Source organism: Pangasianodon hypophthalmus, chromosome 13, assembly GCF_027358585.1.
Source record: "Pangasianodon hypophthalmus isolate fPanHyp1 chromosome 13, fPanHyp1.pri, whole genome shotgun sequence".
In the NCBI taxonomy this organism is placed as follows: Eukaryota; Metazoa; Chordata; class Actinopteri; order Siluriformes; family Pangasiidae; genus Pangasianodon; species Pangasianodon hypophthalmus.
Genome location: NC_069722.1, coordinates 3,243,719 through 3,261,584, shown reverse-complemented (window position 1 = coordinate 3,261,584; position 17,866 = coordinate 3,243,719). Strand labels below are relative to the sequence as shown.

Here is a 17,866-nt window from a genome sequence, read left to right as displayed (position 1 = left end):
ATGCATCATTTTGCAAAATCATATCTCATCGCTTCTCTCTCTCTCTTCAAGACATGATTTAATTTAAATTTCGTACAGAAAGCGTGAAGCCTGTGTGACACTTCAGGAGAAAAAAGCACTTTGTAAAAAGTGTAAACAGTGAATAACGGAGACTATTTTGGGAAATTTCCAACACACACAGACAGAACTGTCCAAACAGCGCTTTAGTCCAGGGATAATTCCGAGGTCTTTCTTTACTGTTCGTGGTTAACTTTTTTTATTTAATAATAAAGCCCAGTTGCTTATGAGATAATTGCCATTCTGTTTATATTTATCACCTGAAAATCTAAAATTCAGACTTAGCATTTTATCAGAAGTTAATTTAAAAATAATTTCCACGCAGATAGTGACCTCTTCCCTGGGGATGATGACTGTATTTAGTGGCCACTTCTTAAGTGTGTCCCAATCAAAAATAGGTTTAATGCCCTTCCCAGTATAGAGACGCAGACGAAGATCTCTCCTATGGCTGTGTCCATATTCAGGATCTCCTCTCTCTCTCTCTCTCTCTCTCTCTCTCTCTCTCTCTCACTCACTCACTCACTCAGAGTGAAAGTTGATCTGTGGTAGTGTGAAGCCGGCCACAGCTGTGTGTGCCAGTGAGGATTAGCCGAGACAAACGAACGAAGGGAATATCGAGGAGAGATGGTGGCGACTGCAGGAGTTCCTCAGGGGTGTGTTTTGGGGGTTTTATAGTTGTGTGTGCAGGCTTCTGGGAAGCAGCTGAGAGGCACCAAAAATAGCAAAACAAACTGCTTGTGAGTTTCCTTGTCTTCTTCCTCCTTAATAATGCTCAAGCAGTGTTCACCATTACCACAGGGTGATCTCTTTACATTTTATAGAAACACACGTGTAACATTTATTATCAAGTCACTAATCTATCTTGTCTTCATCTCAGTGTAGATCCATATAAGCAATCATAAGCCCCAAAATTCCTCGGGAATTCTCCTCAGGGCAGGTAGGAGTGGAACTAAGGAACTAGAAGAAATGTCACTCCACACTGTCATCTCCATTTTGCCTGTGCCAATTAAAACATTTTTATTTAACACTTTTTATTTCTTCATGCACTACAGTGACACTGGACCAGTGCTTTAGTGTCTGGAGAAAGTTTTTGTTTTCACTTTCCCCTAACCACCTGTCTCACACTTCCTGTGAGCTCTGACCTCCATGTTTAACCTTTGACGTCTCAGTCCTTTACAAATGTCACTGTGCCTCTGTAACTATGCCTCGGTCTCAAATGCAACAAATCGCGTGATTCGTGCACTGATTGTTCAAACATTTGAAAATAAAAATACCTATTTCCTGAATAGCACCTTGTTAGATATGTACACATATTACATTGTTATGTATGTGTATTATATACATGTTATTATATACATGTTATTATATATATTGAAGCACATTATTATTGTTATTTTTTTAAATATTATATACATTTATTATATAACCACAGCGCTGTTGAATTCTCTTATCTGATTGGTTAGAAGGTGTTGATTCTTTTTCTGTAATAGCAATTCACAGGTTTATATTAATGCGCTCGTTCTAATATGTTATCTTTTCTATACTAACAAATTACTTGTACAGTGAGGTGACGTTTATTTAATATTTAAGATTATTTAATATGGAAGGAGTCTGCAGTGTTAGTGCTTTGTAACAGTAAGTTCTCCAACACAGGAAAGTCTTCAGGCCAGAGAAGTTTTCTGTAACATGACGAGCTTTTTGTTTGTTTGTTTGTTTGTATTGCCTTATTATCTTCAAGACAAAAGAGCAGCTAGTGAGAGAACGAATGTTTATAGCTGATATAACGTAAGTGAGAACAGGAATCCTTACAGGATTTCTGAGAGGAATTTAAGTAACATTCATAAATGCTAATAATCTCCACAGATAAAGCTAGCTAGCAGGATAACATGAGCTGAATTGTCAGGATTTTTGAGAGGAATTTAAGTCATATTTAAATTCCTCTCAGTAAATGCTAATAATCTCCACAGCTCAAGCTAGCTAGCAAGATAGCATTAGTGAGTTATCCTTACAGGATTTTGGACATGAATTCAAGTAATTTTCATAAATGCTAATAATCTCTATAGCTGGAGCTAGGTAGCTGGATAACGTTAAATAAGTAAGCTATTCTCACAGACCTAATGACATGAATTTAAGTCATATTTATAAATGCTAATAATCTACACAACTAAAGCTAGCTAGCTGGATAATATGAGCTACCCTCACAGGATTTCTGAGAGGAATAAGTCATATTCTTAAATGCTAATAATCTCCACAGATAAAGCTAGCTAGCATAATGGCATTAGTGAGTTATCCTGACAGGATTTATGAGAAAAAATTAAGTAATATTAATACATGCTAATAATCTACACAACTAAAGCTAGTTAGCAAGAGAATTCAATTCAATTTTATTTGTATAGCGCTTTTATCAATGGACATTGTCACAAAGCAGCTTTACAGAACTAAATGGATTCACACAAAATATTTTGTAAATGTGTCAATTATTCCTAATGAGCAAGCCAGAGGCAACGGTGGCAAGGAAAAACTCCCTGAGACAATATGAGGAAGAAACCATGAGAGGAACCAGGCTCAAAAGGGAACCCATCCTCATCTGGGTGCAACGGACAGTGCAATTATAAATAAATCCCTTCTATTATTGTGTACTATATGGACAAATAGTGCAATTGTGCAACCAGTAATTTGCAAGAGAACATGAGTGAGCTATACTTACGGGATTTCGGACATGAATTCAAGTAATATTCATAAATGCTAATAATCTCTATAGCTAAAACTAGCTAGTTAGAGAACACAACCTAGCTTGTTAGGATTTCTGAGAGGAATTTAAGGCATATTCTTAAATGTTCATGATCTTTACTGCGCTTGCTATCTAACGGAATAAAATGAGATTTATCATATCACTTGCACTTGAATCAATCAAATTTTTGTATGTAAAAGTATAATATATGTAAACTATAAAATCAGAACTCTAATTAATTCAGGTATTATAGAGGTCTTTTCTCATAAACATTAAAACCCTTAAAATCTGTATTTACCTCTGAAAGAAAGATACAACTGTGAACTTCATATAAAGTTTATTGATATTTGTTCTGACATATTTGAATGAATGAGGTTAAAAAAAAAAAAAAAAAAAAAAAAAAAGGTGGTTTACAATCACGTCATTTCTTAAAAAAAAAAAAAAAAAAAAAGGAATATCATAAAACTGACCAATTCAGTTCCATTCATATTTTCCATTTGGTTAAATTAATGTTTTAGCAGGAAAACCTGAACTGATAACCTGTATTCAGAGAAAATAGCGCCCCTGTTGGCCATTAAATCATCTTCACACTTTATTTGCACCATAAATGTTATTATATACAGTCTATGGCTTACACTTCAGACGTTAACAACCAGTTATACTTATACACCTCATACTGAGCTGCACATGATGACAATTACATTATTGTAAAACAAACAAAAAAATACACTATAATATAAAAATATATTGGTCAATCTTTCAATAACAGTCTGATCAAGAAAGGCATAAAGCTACAGATTAAGGAATGTGAAGCAGAAGCAGAGAAGCAAACCTTAATGATACACGTATAAAAGTTTATCAAGCGTCAAATATGAGGTATTTTACCTGCAATAAGCTCAATGGAGAGGCGACTCTATGGTTATTCTGTAATATTCATGTTTAAATAAATGAGAAAGTCCTCTATAATGACCTTTAGCATCAACATTCTCAGTAATACTGAATTACAGGAACAGAAGGGTTCTGAGTTTGGACTGGTTTAATAAATTTAATACTGTAGATTAAAGGATTCTGGCATCAGTGGTACCTGTTATGTAGAGCAAGTCCAAACTTAGTTAAAGGAGAGTTTTGGCCAAAAATGTAATTTCCTTTATGTAGTCAAACATCCAAGACGTATTTGCTGAAGTTTGTTTCAAGCTACAAGGGTAATAACAATTGATTAAAGGTTATAGCTACCAATTTTATCACTGTGCAAACTGCATGCCTAAATCATTGGACGGCTCTATATATAGATCATGAACACCATTTGTAGACTATATGTACATATTTGGTTCGTATGTACATATTTGCTACATCTACAGTGATTACTGTAGTTACTCCCTGGAATATATTAACATTAACAAGCCATGAATTTCAGAATTAATAAACCATAAGTATAAATTAACTAAATTACCACATGTCCTAACTGATGTTTGTTTAAATGTTAATGAAATACACCTACATTCAATTGTAATTCAATTACAGCATGTTCAGAATGTAAATGTTGATAACTTTCTGAACTCAGGTATAAATATTAAAACTTGCTTCAGCCTCAGCATCAGTTTTGCCAGTTAACAACCGCGAACATGTCCGTTAAGGTGTTCCTGTCAGTCACTGCGTGCTTAATTTTACTCATTGGTTAATGTGGGTATTGATTATTTGGCATATTTATATATTATTATTTTTAAAAAAAAATCAATTAATGTGTCAGAAAGTCCCTTTCTCTCTCAGTTCCGAGCCCAACGAGTGCTGTTTTCACGTCATGTAATTTAGTTTACATTGCCATGTGTCTTTGTGTCTGTTTTGGTCCTGTCTCCACTCCGTTCCTGTCATTGGTTAGTTGCCCTATTGTGATCACCTGTTCCATGTTCAGTCCTTGATTTGTTTGTCTATTTATACCCTCTTGTATCAGTATTTTTGTGAGGTATTATCATGCATTTATTGTCTTATTAAGTCCATGTCATGTTCTGAAATTTGTATATCTTCCAGGTTTTGACCCTCACCTGTTTTTTCTGTATTAATGTTGCCTGCTGGTGCTCTGAGCCTTGTTTGGACCCCTGACATCGCTTCATGGATTGCCCTTAAAAATGTACACTTTGAATTTACGCATTTGCATCATGCCGTCACTCACTGCATGTTATGTACTGCAGGTGTTAGTTACTTTCTTAATCTTACTGATGGTGTATTAATGCTGAAGTTCATGGTTAGTTCACGTTAACTAATGTGTTAAATAATGCCAGTTAAGGGAACCTTCATGAAAAAGCGTTACCAGGAATAAAAATCACATTGTGATTGTGTCATCAGCCGAATTGCGTCTGATATTTCTTGGCTTGTCTACTATAGTTTGGGGTAAGATGGAAAATGAACTAACTTGTGTCCTTGTTTAAATTGGTCAATCTTTGCATTTTCAGTTTCCTGTTCTGTTTTGAGAACAGAAATCTAGAAGTGGAGTGCGGTGAGGCATTCAGAACAGGAAGAGAGAAAATCTTCACGATCATTTACTGTAAAAGTCACAGCGCAACTAGAATCTCTACTCACTTCCTTAGATACTACCTCAGTATCACCTTCTCTTTTCTGTTGCCTGAGAATACTTCAGCTGAATCTCATCTGCAGTATTTAAAATGTTCTGTAATCATTACGCGCAGAATAAAAGAGAGGACATACACAGCTTGGTCTAAAAATCAAAGTGGATCGGTTACCAAACATTAATACGACACTGTATGCAGTTCTTATCATTGAAAAATCTGTTATTTCACACTGAGACAGTTCAGGTGTGTGAGAAATCCAGATAAGTTAAATCACCCTAGATCGATAAGATCCTCTTCAATATGGCCTGCCTCTTGCTGTTTCTTCTTCAGCCAATCAGCTCTCACCTGCTTCACCTCATTTCCGTAATACTCGTGCAGTTTAACGAATTCGTCCGTCGGGTCGAATCCCACTAAAGGCCACTCCCCGTACTTAGGGGCGGGCCCGTTTAGAGGTGTGACATGGGCATTTCTTTTGGGCCAGTGTTTTGGTGGTCGTTTATTAGCCGATCTGATTGGCACAGATGGAGCATGGTAGGTGTGGTGACCAGGGTAGGCGCTGCTCGCACTGTAGCTTCTCGTTTCTCTGTATGTCGGGTCAGAACACTGAGCCAAATACGGTGATCCTGCGTAGAAAGCAGCGATGACAGAGCTGGACATTTTCACACAGGAATCTGTCGATGTGGAAGAATGAGAAGAATCGCCGAGGCTTTTCCCTTCTTTAGCTTCTGTTTAAAAAAGAGGTGGAGTAAAGAAAGAATCAAATCCAGATCATTTCACTCTTTATGGCACCATGAGAACTTTAGAGCTGGATCTTTAGCTCAGGAGCCTTAACCTAATGTCAGCACAGCCATTAGACCTAGGAATTTAGCCCAAGAGCAGAACTTTACCACACAAACTTAAAGGCAGAAACTTTTCCCAAGAACTTCAGGCCAGGAACTTTAGCTTAGGACCTTTATCTCACGAACTTTAGCCCAGGAACTTTAACCTAAGAACTTAGCCCAAGAATATTAGCCCATCACCTTGAACCCAGAAACTTTTTCCTAAGAACTTTAGCCCAGTAACTATAGGCCAAGAACTTACATCCAGAGGCTTTAGCCCAGGAACTTAAAACCCCGGACAATTAGCTCAGGATCTTAAACCCAGAAATTTTTGCCCAGGAACCTAAACTCAGAAACCAAAAAATATACTTTAGCCCAAGAACTCAAACCCAAGGAACTTAAGCTCAGGAATGTTAGGTCAGCAACTTTAGCTCAGAAACCCACAAATCTGAAACCCAAAAATCAAGTGTAAGCAGATGTCAGACTAGATGGGTAAGAAACCATAAACTGATCCTAATGTTGTACTATTACTACTGTTATCTCTAGGCTCTTGTTGCTAACCTTGGTAAAGGTGTGCGAGGTCTCTGACGAGCAGTGAGATGTAGATGTGGCTGGCTGACAGGAGAGCGTTCACCCAGCTCTTTTGGCTCGACTGATCGTCTGCGGTGAGCTGATATGAGCGAAGGCCTGGGCCAGTGAACACCAGAGAGAACGAGACGTCTGACTCTCCTGTTTGAACGACGCAACCCTCGAGCACAATCACACCGAGCAGACCGCGGTCGGCTGGACGTTCCTGATAGAACAGCAGGTTCCCCTTCAGGACAAACCAGCGGCGTAGGTACGATGTGTTTCTCCCTCTCTGAGAAATGCACATGGAGGGAAGAACATTCATCAGATAGATAGATAAACAGATTTAAAAAATCTTATTTTGACAAAGAAGGAGGAGATGTTTGACGAGTAACAGTCAGAGGTAAATCTGTAACTTTACGTTTTATGACAGGAAAGAATCAGGAAGGCAGATGTTTATGCTTTGTGGTTTTATAACACGTCAAGCTGCATTTTTTTGTTTTAGTAAGGTCAAAAAAGAAAGGGTGGTGAGGAAATGACTGTTTATCGCTGCTATAATATAAATAACACAGAAACTAACCTGTTTCACGGACAGTCAACAACATTAAATATAACTATAAATGAATAAAAAGTAAAATGTGTCATTCTTTAATAAATAAAAAACTGTTAATGTTAACAAATTGTGGAGAGGAACTTGCTGACCTGGGAAAATAACAAATTTCATGGTGTTAATGGCTGCATCTCACCACCATGTTGCTGATTATTTTCCTATAACCGCACACCCCATCATGTTTTATTCCTTATACATATACATTTACATATACATATATGCTGCCAGTCAATAGTTTTGAGCAACTCTTAATCTTTTATTACACTTTCTTCAGTGTCGCAGACAAAACAAATAAAAGAATAGCAACATATTAAGCTGCTTTCAGATCATAATAAATCTGACACGCAGCAGTTTTAGTGTCATGATCAAGACTTTGCAATTAGAGCTAGATTTTTTTTCTCCAAAACAATGCTCAATTCACATATACACACATTTCTGACTTCAATGTCTTAATTATCTTTCATTGACTAAACAATTTACTATGCAAGAAAAAGCACATTTATATTAGAACATAATTTTTTTAGCAGAACCACATCATTTACTGTAATAAAAAAAAGCCTACTGAATCAAAATATATGCAAATCTCCAAGAGAAATAAAAAACTCCCAGCACTAACCTGGTCAGTGGTGTGTGTGTGTGTGTCTGTGTCTGTCTCTGTGGCTAAACTGATGGAAAGTGAAAGGAGACGCCTGAATTTATAGCCACTGCCACGACCAACAACTCATTGTTACGAGACTTTTCAATGTAAAGTGAGGAGGTTATTACAGGACATTTTCTCTCCCATTAGTTGCCAAATGTCACATGGGACGTGACAGATAAGTCTGGTAATTATTGCATAAGACCTCGTTACAAAAACAGACCCACCCATTAATGCATGCCAGGTCTATTGAGCTGAACATTGCAAAGCACGCATTGTCATTAAAGAAGAGCTATGCATGAAGAACAGGTTTATCAGAATGTAAACTGCAGAGGGAAAAGTATAAAGGACAGAATATTCCAGGACGTGATTTTATAGTCATGCACAAGACCTCAATTGTAAATTTAGCTGGGTTTTATTAATAAAAAAAAAAGAGGACAGTAATGAGGGCAAATGATCACACTTGCATATGTACGTACTAATTACAGACCCAACGAGTTAAAGTGATAATTCAGCCAAAGATTAAATCTATACACTCGTTCAGTTTGGTGTGTTTTAGTGTTGCACGGTTACAGTCTCTGGTTTAGCATCATGCAAACTGCATGTCTTATAAGAGAACTTTTTTCTCACAGGAGGCTTTTATTGTACATAATTCGAGTAACTAAACAGGACATGACACACAGCTGATGAACCTTTTTATAAAGATATCCCTCTTTATCCACCGGTGAGGTGCAGGACAGGTAGTGGGTTAAGATTCTCCGGTGGATCTTCATCACAGCACTGCTTGGATCATGTGAATTTACTGGGGAAAAAAAACAAACAAAAAAAAAAAACGATGAATTAGGACAATTGGTGTGAATTAATACAGATGCTTTATAGCAGGAGTTCACAAACTGTAAATTCCATGGACCCTCTTAGTACAGATTTATTATGAACATAACCCAGATATTTAAATATCAGACTCATTTTTTAAAATGTGTACAATAATATTTTGGCTCTTTATTAGATGCACAGAGCTTCTTATTCCTGAAGACCGACTTGTTTTTGAGTTATTTTGAATCAAATCAGCATTGTAATGGTGATATTTCAACTCAAAAATAAATATAATAGCTTTGATAATAGTGGTTTGTGATTTCCAATGCTGTAATAAAAGTTTTTTTATTGTGGACCCCCCTGACTGTGCTTCACACACTCCTGTGGTTACCTGCACCCCAATTTGAGAACCGCTGCTTTAAAGTATATGCAGAGATTATAAGGTTATATGATTATAATCTGAAATACTAAACTACAGATATGCACAATACAAGGAAGGAATAAGGAATATAAGACAACAGTGTCACATGATTGATTACAAAGCACATCCCAAAGTGTTTTATTCCTCTTATACCACATTGAATTGCCAATGATTATTTTTATTATTATTATTATGTTCTATTTAATGTTGTGGAACATCTGCAAAACAACATAGTTCCTCTTCTCACTTACGTTATAGCAGCTATAACCAGCAATAAACTCTTGAAGTAAATAAGTGTAAACACCTCCGTCCTGAAAATGTCGGAAAAATTAAAGTTACAGATTTACCTCTGCTACAAAGCGCTGACACTGGAGACTCCTTCCATAAAATGTTAAATAAACATCTCCTTACAGAAAACATCGCCATATCAACAATTACACAGGTTTCTTTGTTAAATAACGACACATTTTTTATCTGTTTATTATAAGTCTTAGTTTATGTGGAACATCTGCCATACATGTCCCTGTGAATGAGCTGTTACTATAGAAACGATAACGTATAGAACGAGTGCATTAATATAAACCTGTGACTTACAGCTGCATTACTGTCAGAGCTGCTGTTATAGAAAATTAATCAACACCTTCTGACCAATCAGAATCCAGAATACAACAGAGCTGTGGTGTAAGGTAAAACAACTAAACAGTGTGCATTTGTGCATTTTATACAAATATGTGTGTAAAATTTAACAAGTGCTCTGTAATAACTGTTCACTGAATCTAAATACAAAATAATTACTAAGTAATAACATGAAATATAATTAATATCACTGATTTATCTGTAACTATCTACACTACAGGTGGTAGAAATAAGACTTTAGATGAAAGTAACTGCAGCATACTTGACTAATAACAGTAGATGTAGCAAAGATTTATCATAGTGTGTGTTTATCTATTTCTATTTTTTATGTTTATTTATATATTCAATTATTCTTACAATGTTAATCAAACGTTAAACCCTGAATTAAAGCTCAGCCTATCATGTAGGCGTACTTTTACATCCACAAAAAGAGTGAATTCAACACAGCAGGAATTAATTCAACAATTTCCTTCAAAGTGAATAATATTTCAGCTCATGCATTTATTGAATTCTGAGATATTATATTATAAATAACAGAAATATTACAAATATTATTCTATCTATATTAAAGAACATCTTGGTCCATATTCACAGGAATCTGCACCTTTACATCTGAATACATTTCTCATTAAACTATACATCAAATATTAATTATGAGTGATAGATGAATATATGATAAATATAGCCTATATAATGCAATAATGGAAATGCTTTGCCCATATTGTAATTTAATATTCTCATGCCTTTGCATTAAATGCATTGAAATTTCTTGGATGGTCCCTTTAACAGAACATCCTGATAGTTTAAACTTACCTGTATTGTTGTCCTTATGCCCTAAATATCCTTCAAAGCCATTTTCAGATGTATAAAGCGTTAATTCGGGTCAGTAAATGGTCTGTTGATGACACTGTGCGCTAAACAAGCAGCTGATAAACAATAAAGATATTTTCAGGTTTCATATTACCGGAGTTGTGACTCCACCTGGCCGAATCCCGAATAGCTGTCTACTGACTATCTAGTGCACTATGTAGGGCGTAGAACGCTATTGCGTCACACACTATGGAGTGCACTGGTGTAGTGGTTACAGAGTAATTCAGGACTTGAGCTGAAACCTGTGTTGAAATATAAATAAACGCGTCCGACTCCGACCCAGTTCCTGGTAACCGAAACCGCTACACTGCGACGGCTGATGTTAGCCAAACGGCTAACGGTGTTTCATAAACCACTTCCTTTTCTGAGCGGTTTTGCACACAAATATTTCAAAGAAATACAGTTCATACGTAGTAGTTTCTCTCCTAAATAAAGAGTCAAGTCTTTATGTATGCTAAATTAACAGTATGTCAGTAAATTTGTTGCTATGGTGACCAAACTGAGGAAAGGAAGACATGCAGCAAGCGGACAAAAAAAATTAGCCATCAATTCTGATAGTGCAAACACATTAGTGTTATATTCATTCAAAATATATTAAAAACATAGAACTCTGAAATGCATGTCCAAAAGAAAGAAATGTCCCAAATGCCGAAATTTGATGAAATTTGAACGAAAGCTGGGGATTTTATACAGGCACATTATACAGCGTCCATTAATGTAGCTACTGCTTAACTTTATATGAATAAAGACTTTCAAAAAAGGGTTAAAATTGTCAATTTTATTTACACTTTTACATTTTCTAAGCAGGATACAATTCAAATGAAACTCAGTGGGGAAAGACAAACACAACACACTCCCCTAAATTATTAAAGTTGTGAGAAAACATGCTGGGAACAGTGCATTGAGCTAAATGGAAAAGCTAACAGTTTAGCTAGGTAGCTGTTAAACAACAATGTAAAAGATAATGTCAGTGGAAATGTGACACAGTCGTCTAATATATCAATATTTCCCTCAGATATCTCGGTAAATTACTTTAAAAAGGACTGGGTTTGGTGTGACTGAAATTACCATATGTTACACTATAATTACAAGCTAGCTAGCAATGTAGCTAGGAAGCTATTAATGTTTTTTTAATAGTACTTTTTAATGAACATTATATAAGGAAAAATGACAGTGAAACCTTAAAATAATAATCTAATATATCAATATTTTCCTCATATATATATATATATATATATATATATATATATATATATATATATATATTGTTAAATTACTTTGTAAAAGATTCTGTATGACTGAGATTACACTATAATTAGAAACTAGCTAGCAATGTAACTAGGAAGCTGTTAGTGGTTATTTATGAGCAATATCATAGAAAATAACGTAATAAACTAAGAAATAAACTAATAAACCTAAGAAAATAAACATCTAATATATGAATATTTCCCTCAAACATATTGTTGTTAAATTACATTTTAAAAGATTCTGTGTTTCTGAGATGGCACTGTAATCACAAACTAGCTAGCAATGTAGCTAGGAAGCCCTTAGTACTTTTTAATGAATATCATATAAGGAAAAATGACTGTGAAACCATAAAATACTAATCCAATATATCTATATTTCCTCATATATATTGTTAAATTACTTGAGATTACACTATAATTACAAACTAGCTAGCAATGTAGCTAGGAAGCTCTTAGTACTTTTTAATGAACATTATATAAGGAAAAATGACAGTGAAACTGTAAAATAATAATCTAATATATCAATATTTTCTTCATATATATTGTTAAATTACTTTTTAAAAGATTCTTTATGACTGAAATTACACTATAATTACAAAGTAGCTAGCAATTTAGCTAGGTAAGTGTTAAATGTTAAGTTATGTAAAGGAAAATGACAGTGGAAAATAAGACATAATCATCTGATAAATCTATATTTCCCTCAGATGTGTTGGGAAATCACTTTAAAAAAAGACTTGGTACTAATGAAACTACAGTGTAATTACATTTAGGATCAAGTGCTGATCCAACTTGAGGAAATTTTGACCTCTGAAGTTGCAAATACAGCAGTGGGCCGTTCCTGTGGTATCTTCTCGGAAACATGCTGAACTCGTGACTAGATTTGACTAGTAGCATAGTACTAGTGGCAATTTTAGTGGCGTTTATATTTATTTTTAATACTTATAAAATTTTTTTGGTCTCAGGCAAACAGACATTCATTTCAATATGTGAATACGCATCTTTTCTTCTTTTCCACATAGACCTACTAACTGAGACGCTTTCTATATGACACAGACATGTGTGAAGAGAGATGATGCAAGAAATTTACTTACACTTTTTGATGATTTGGATAGTTTTTTTTTTTTTGCTGAAAATCTTCTTCTTTTCTGCCTTATTGTACTTATGTTTCTTTTTTTTAATTTGTACTGTACTGTGTAATGTTTGCCTTATTGTAGTGGCAATCTTCTGTTCTTGTTCCTAAGTAAAAAAAAAAGGGTCTAGGATGTATACATGCATAAAGTATACAATAAAAGAAAGAAAGACATCAGAAAATAGCAGCACAATTTATGTGAGTGTAAAATAGTATTTACAGTAGCTGTGATGAGGCAGCAGGTTATCGTGGGTCGGCCTGGTGACTGAAAGTCACTTATTCACTTTCTCAGTTCCTTTTCCCAATAGTTTTTCTTAACAAACTTTCACTGTCAACACCCTCAACACCACCTTGAAAAAAAAATGCCCTGCATTGCCCCTGTTTTTCTTTTTAAAATAAGAGCAACAATGTTCATTTTACACAACTCTCTTTAGATCAGCCATGTAAATACATTGTCAAATAAATCTCATCCTAAAATGCAGACTCAAATCGTCACACACTGATGAAGTTGTTAAAATAATCTCAAATAGTCCTCCTCATGTGATACGACATTCTGTAACAGTCAAGTAGTAAAAAAAAAAAAAAGCACAAAAAATGTAAATGTGTGCACAGTATTAAATATGGATGGATTACGTGAATATATAAGTATAAAAATAAGAATAAAATTTTAAAAAATTTCAGACTTTTAAAATAATGAAATGAACTATAAACACCAAAACACAGGAAATACTTGTTTACGCAGTATTTCTCCACACAATTAGAGCCGAGTGCGTGATTATTTCTGATGAGTCATTTACTATTGTTTATTTGGCAGACATTCTTACGATCCATGTGTGGCTCAGTATTTACCGGTTTATGCTTGTGACAGGAAGCTTTATACTCAGGTTTAGGTGTACTGTAATAAACCCTGCAATACTTCCAGGAACATGTGCACATATGAGATCACGTGGCACTATAATTTAAAATTATATAATTATGTGATTATGTGATGTGATTCCTGATGGTGATGGGTTGCACCAGAACTAATGTAGGGGTTTTGCAACAATGAGGGTGAATACTTATGCAATCTTTTATTTCAAAATTCTTTTATTTATTTCTTGCTAAGGATGAAGTACACAGGAGTGTAGATAAAGACACATAGAAAAAAGCCAAATATGTACTTAACAAGGACGTCAAAGAAGTAAGCCTTTACATAGAAAACATGACAGAAAGGTATTAACCAAGTACTTTTAGTGTTGCTGCTTGAGTGGTTCAAGTAATTTAACACCAGAACATCTTCAGAATTAACAGAAAAGAACTGAATAACAGTCTGAAGATACTAAACAAGCAATTACTAGAAATAGAAAGTTATAAGAAAGCTGAGTTTCCAGGGGGGTGTTGGGCAGACGCCAGCATTGCTCTGGACTGCATCATCATCTCAAACAGTTTTTCCTCATGGGCATGCTGGGTTTGTTGCATCTTTAACAAAACCTCATCATCCCTACTGTCAGCCAAAGCCTTTGCAATTAATTCCAACGCGGTGTCAAATTTGGACCTTTACCATGTGACTAGTGTAACGTGCAGTCGATGCTCTCTTCCTCTTACTACATGCACCAGATGAAATTTCAGTCTCAGTTCTGGCAGTGTCTCTAAACACAAATACAAACAATTAATTCCTACCCATGTCATCAGTTCTCACCTATGACTGTATGTAAAGCTGGTCATCAAAACCTACTTATTTACTTATGGGTCATTCCATCTCAAGTGGTCCAATACAGGTGGCTTGGTTTAACCAAAATGGCCATCTTTGTGTCATGGCACACAATAAATTTTGGTTATACAGCTGTTTACAGAAACCTCAATATCTCAGCTAAGGATGATCTCTAGGACACATTATGACACAGCTCTACCGAAAACCTAAGCTTAGATTATTATCGTTAGACTTAGACTTGTGTAAGGATGCAACAGCTGCAAAGACATCTCTTCTCCTTGATATAATCATTGAGAAATTTGAGCAATAAGAAAATAAAGCCATTTTAATAAATTAATTAATTAATCAGTCATTTTTTTCTTTCTTTCTTTCTTTCTTTTTCTTTCTTTCTTTCTTTCTTAATTAACTGAGGCAATATCTTTTTCCAAAAAGTGCACAGTTTTTAAAATTAATGTACAGTAATTTGTTTTTAAAGGTGATAATTGCTGGAAGAGCTTTTATCCATTTTTTTTATGAATGTTTTTTTCCCCAGTATTACATTTTATTTCTGTTTTTTTTTTTTTTTTTTATGTTCTCACATTAAAGATATACATAAATGTGTTATGTATTAAGGCATACATAAATATTAATCCAATTTAAACCAGTTTAAAATAAATAATATGTAGAAATGGATTTTTTTTTGCCTTCGTACACTGGTAAAGTCAGACAAAGTTTTCTAAACTGATAATTACAGTTTGAACTGTTTCAGCATGCAGTTTGCATGAGGCTAATTGTTGGCCATTCACTGCTATTATTACATTAAACTCGTATTCGTAAATAAAAGCCAAAACAAAAAATATATATTAATTTTACTAATATTGTACAGTGATTTGTTGCCAGTACTGTAGGGGGCGCTAATGCCAAACACCTCCAAGTAATCTTAGTACTAAGTACTAATGAAACTACAGTGTAATTACATTTAGGATCAAGTGCTGATCCAACTTGAGGAAATTTTGACCTCTGAAGTTGCAAATACAGCAGTGGGCCGTTCCTGTGGTATCTTCTCGGAAACATGCTGAACTCGTGACTAGATTTGACTAGTAGCATAGTACTAGTGGCAATTTTAGTGGCGTTTATATTTATTTTTAATACTTATAAAATTTTTTTGGTCTCAGGCAAACAGACATTCATTTCAATATGTGAATACGCATCTTTTCTTCTTTTCCACATAGACCTACTAACTGAGACGCTTTCTATATGACACAGACATGTGTGAAGAGAGATGATGCAAGAAATTTACTTACACTTTTTGATGATTTGGATAGTTTTTTTTTTTTTGCTGAAAATCTTCTTCTTTTCTGCCTTATTGTACTTATGTTTCTTTTTTTTAATTTGTACTGTACTGTGTAATGTTTGCCTTATTGTAGTGGCAATCTTCTGTTCTTGTTCCTAAGTAAAAAAAAAAGGGTCTAGGATGTATACATGCATAAAGTATACAATAAAAGAAAGAAAGACATCAGAAAATAGCAGCACAATTTATGTGAGTGTAAAATAGTATTTACAGTAGCTGTGATGAGGCAGCAGGTTATCGTGGGTCGGCCTGGTGACTGAAAGTCACTTATTCACTTTCTCAGTTCCTTTTCCCAATAGTTTTTCTTAACAAACTTTCACTGTCAACACCCTCAACACCACCTTGAAAAAAAAATGCCCTGCATTGCCCCTGTTTTTCTTTTTAAAATAAGAGCAACAATGTTCATTTTACACAACTCTCTTTAGATCAGCCATGTAAATACATTGTCAAATAAATCTCATCCTAAAATGCAGACTCAAATCGTCACACACTGATGAAGTTGTTAAAATAATCTCAAATAGTCCTCCTCATGTGATACGACATTCTGTAACAGTCAAGTAGTAAAAAAAAAAAAAAGCACAAAAAATGTAAATGTGTGCACAGTATTAAATATGGATGGATTACGTGAATATATAAGTATAAAAATAAGAATAAAATTTTAAAAAATTTCAGACTTTTAAAATAATGAAATGAACTATAAACACCAAAACACAGGAAATACTTGTTTACGCAGTATTTCTCCACACAATTAGAGCCGAGTGCGTGATTATTTCTGATGAGTCATTTACTATTGTTTATTTGGCAGACATTCTTACGATCCATGTGTGGCTCAGTATTTACCGGTTTATGCTTGTGACAGGAAGCTTTATACTCAGGTTTAGGTGTACTGTAATAAACCCTGCAATACTTCCAGGAACATGTGCACATATGAGATCACGTGGCACTATAATTTAAAATTATATAATTATGTGATTATGTGATGTGATTCCTGATGGTGATGGGTTGCACCAGAACTAATGTAGGGGTTTTGCAACAATGAGGGTGAATACTTATGCAATCTTTTATTTCAAAATTCTTTTATTTATTTCTTGCTAAGGATGAAGTACACAGGAGTGTAGATAAAGACACATAGAAAAAAGCCAAATATGTACTTAACAAGGACGTCAAAGAAGTAAGCCTTTACATAGAAAACATGACAGAAAGGTATTAACCAAGTACTTTTAGTGTTGCTGCTTGAGTGGTTCAAGTAATTTAACACCAGAACATCTTCAGAATTAACAGAAAAGAACTGAATAACAGTCTGAAGATACTAAACAAGCAATTACTAGAAATAGAAAGTTATAAGAAAGCTGAGTTTCCAGGGGGGTGTTGGGCAGACGCCAGCATTGCTCTGGACTGCATCATCATCTCAAACAGTTTTTCCTCATGGGCATGCTGGGTTTGTTGCATCTTTAACAAAACCTCATCATCCCTACTGTCAGCCAAAGCCTTTGCAATTAATTCCAACGCGGTGTCAAATTTGGACCTTTACCATGTGACTAGTGTAACGTGCAGTCGATGCTCTCTTCCTCTTACTACATGCACCAGATGAAATTTCAGTCTCAGTTCTGGCAGTGTCTCTAAACACAAATACAAACAATTAATTCCTACCCATGTCATCAGTTCTCACCTATGACTGTATGTAAAGCTGGTCATCAAAACCTACTTATTTACTTATGGGTCATTCCATCTCAAGTGGTCCAATAC

General features: G+C 34.9%; 1 protein-coding gene across 3 annotated transcripts; it reads right to left on the bottom strand.

Annotated features, from left to right (window-relative positions):
* Positions 1–4,514: 4,514 nt before the first annotated feature.
* On the bottom strand, positions 4,515–13,366 carry pheta2 (PH domain containing endocytic trafficking adaptor 2). Of its 3 annotated transcripts, none has more exons than XM_053239147.1 (4): positions 13,063–13,366; positions 8,677–8,786; positions 6,732–7,029; positions 4,515–6,077 (listed from the first exon to the last, which is right to left on the bottom strand). In XM_053239147.1, the coding sequence occupies exons 2-4, from the start codon at positions 8,755–8,757 to the stop codon at positions 5,623–5,625; spliced, it is 834 nt and encodes a 277-aa protein (XP_053095122.1). In that variant the 5' UTR covers positions 8,758–8,786; positions 13,063–13,366; the 3' UTR covers positions 4,515–5,622. The 3 variants fall into 3 exon arrangements, with proteins under 3 accessions (XP_053095122.1, XP_026773073.1, XP_026773072.1); XM_026917272.3 differs by lacking the exon at positions 13,063–13,366 and adding an exon at positions 10,819–11,184; XM_026917271.3 differs by lacking the exon at positions 13,063–13,366 and adding an exon at positions 10,668–11,183.
* Positions 13,367–17,866: the final 4,500 nt, after the last annotated feature.

Excerpts from the sequence above, each read along its gene's own strand:
- pheta2 (XM_053239147.1), bottom strand. The coding sequence starts at position 8,757 with ATGAAGATCCACCGGAGAATCTTAACCCACTACCTGTCCTGCACCTCA. Across the intron at positions 7,030-8,676 it reads AGGGATATCTTTATAAAAAG|AGAGGGAGAAACACATCGTA; the intron begins GTTCATCAGCTG and ends TGCATTTCTCAG. Across the intron at positions 6,078-6,731 it reads CCTCGCACACCTTTACCAAG|AAGCTAAAGAAGGGAAAAGC; the intron begins GTTAGCAACAAG and ends TTTTTTAAACAG.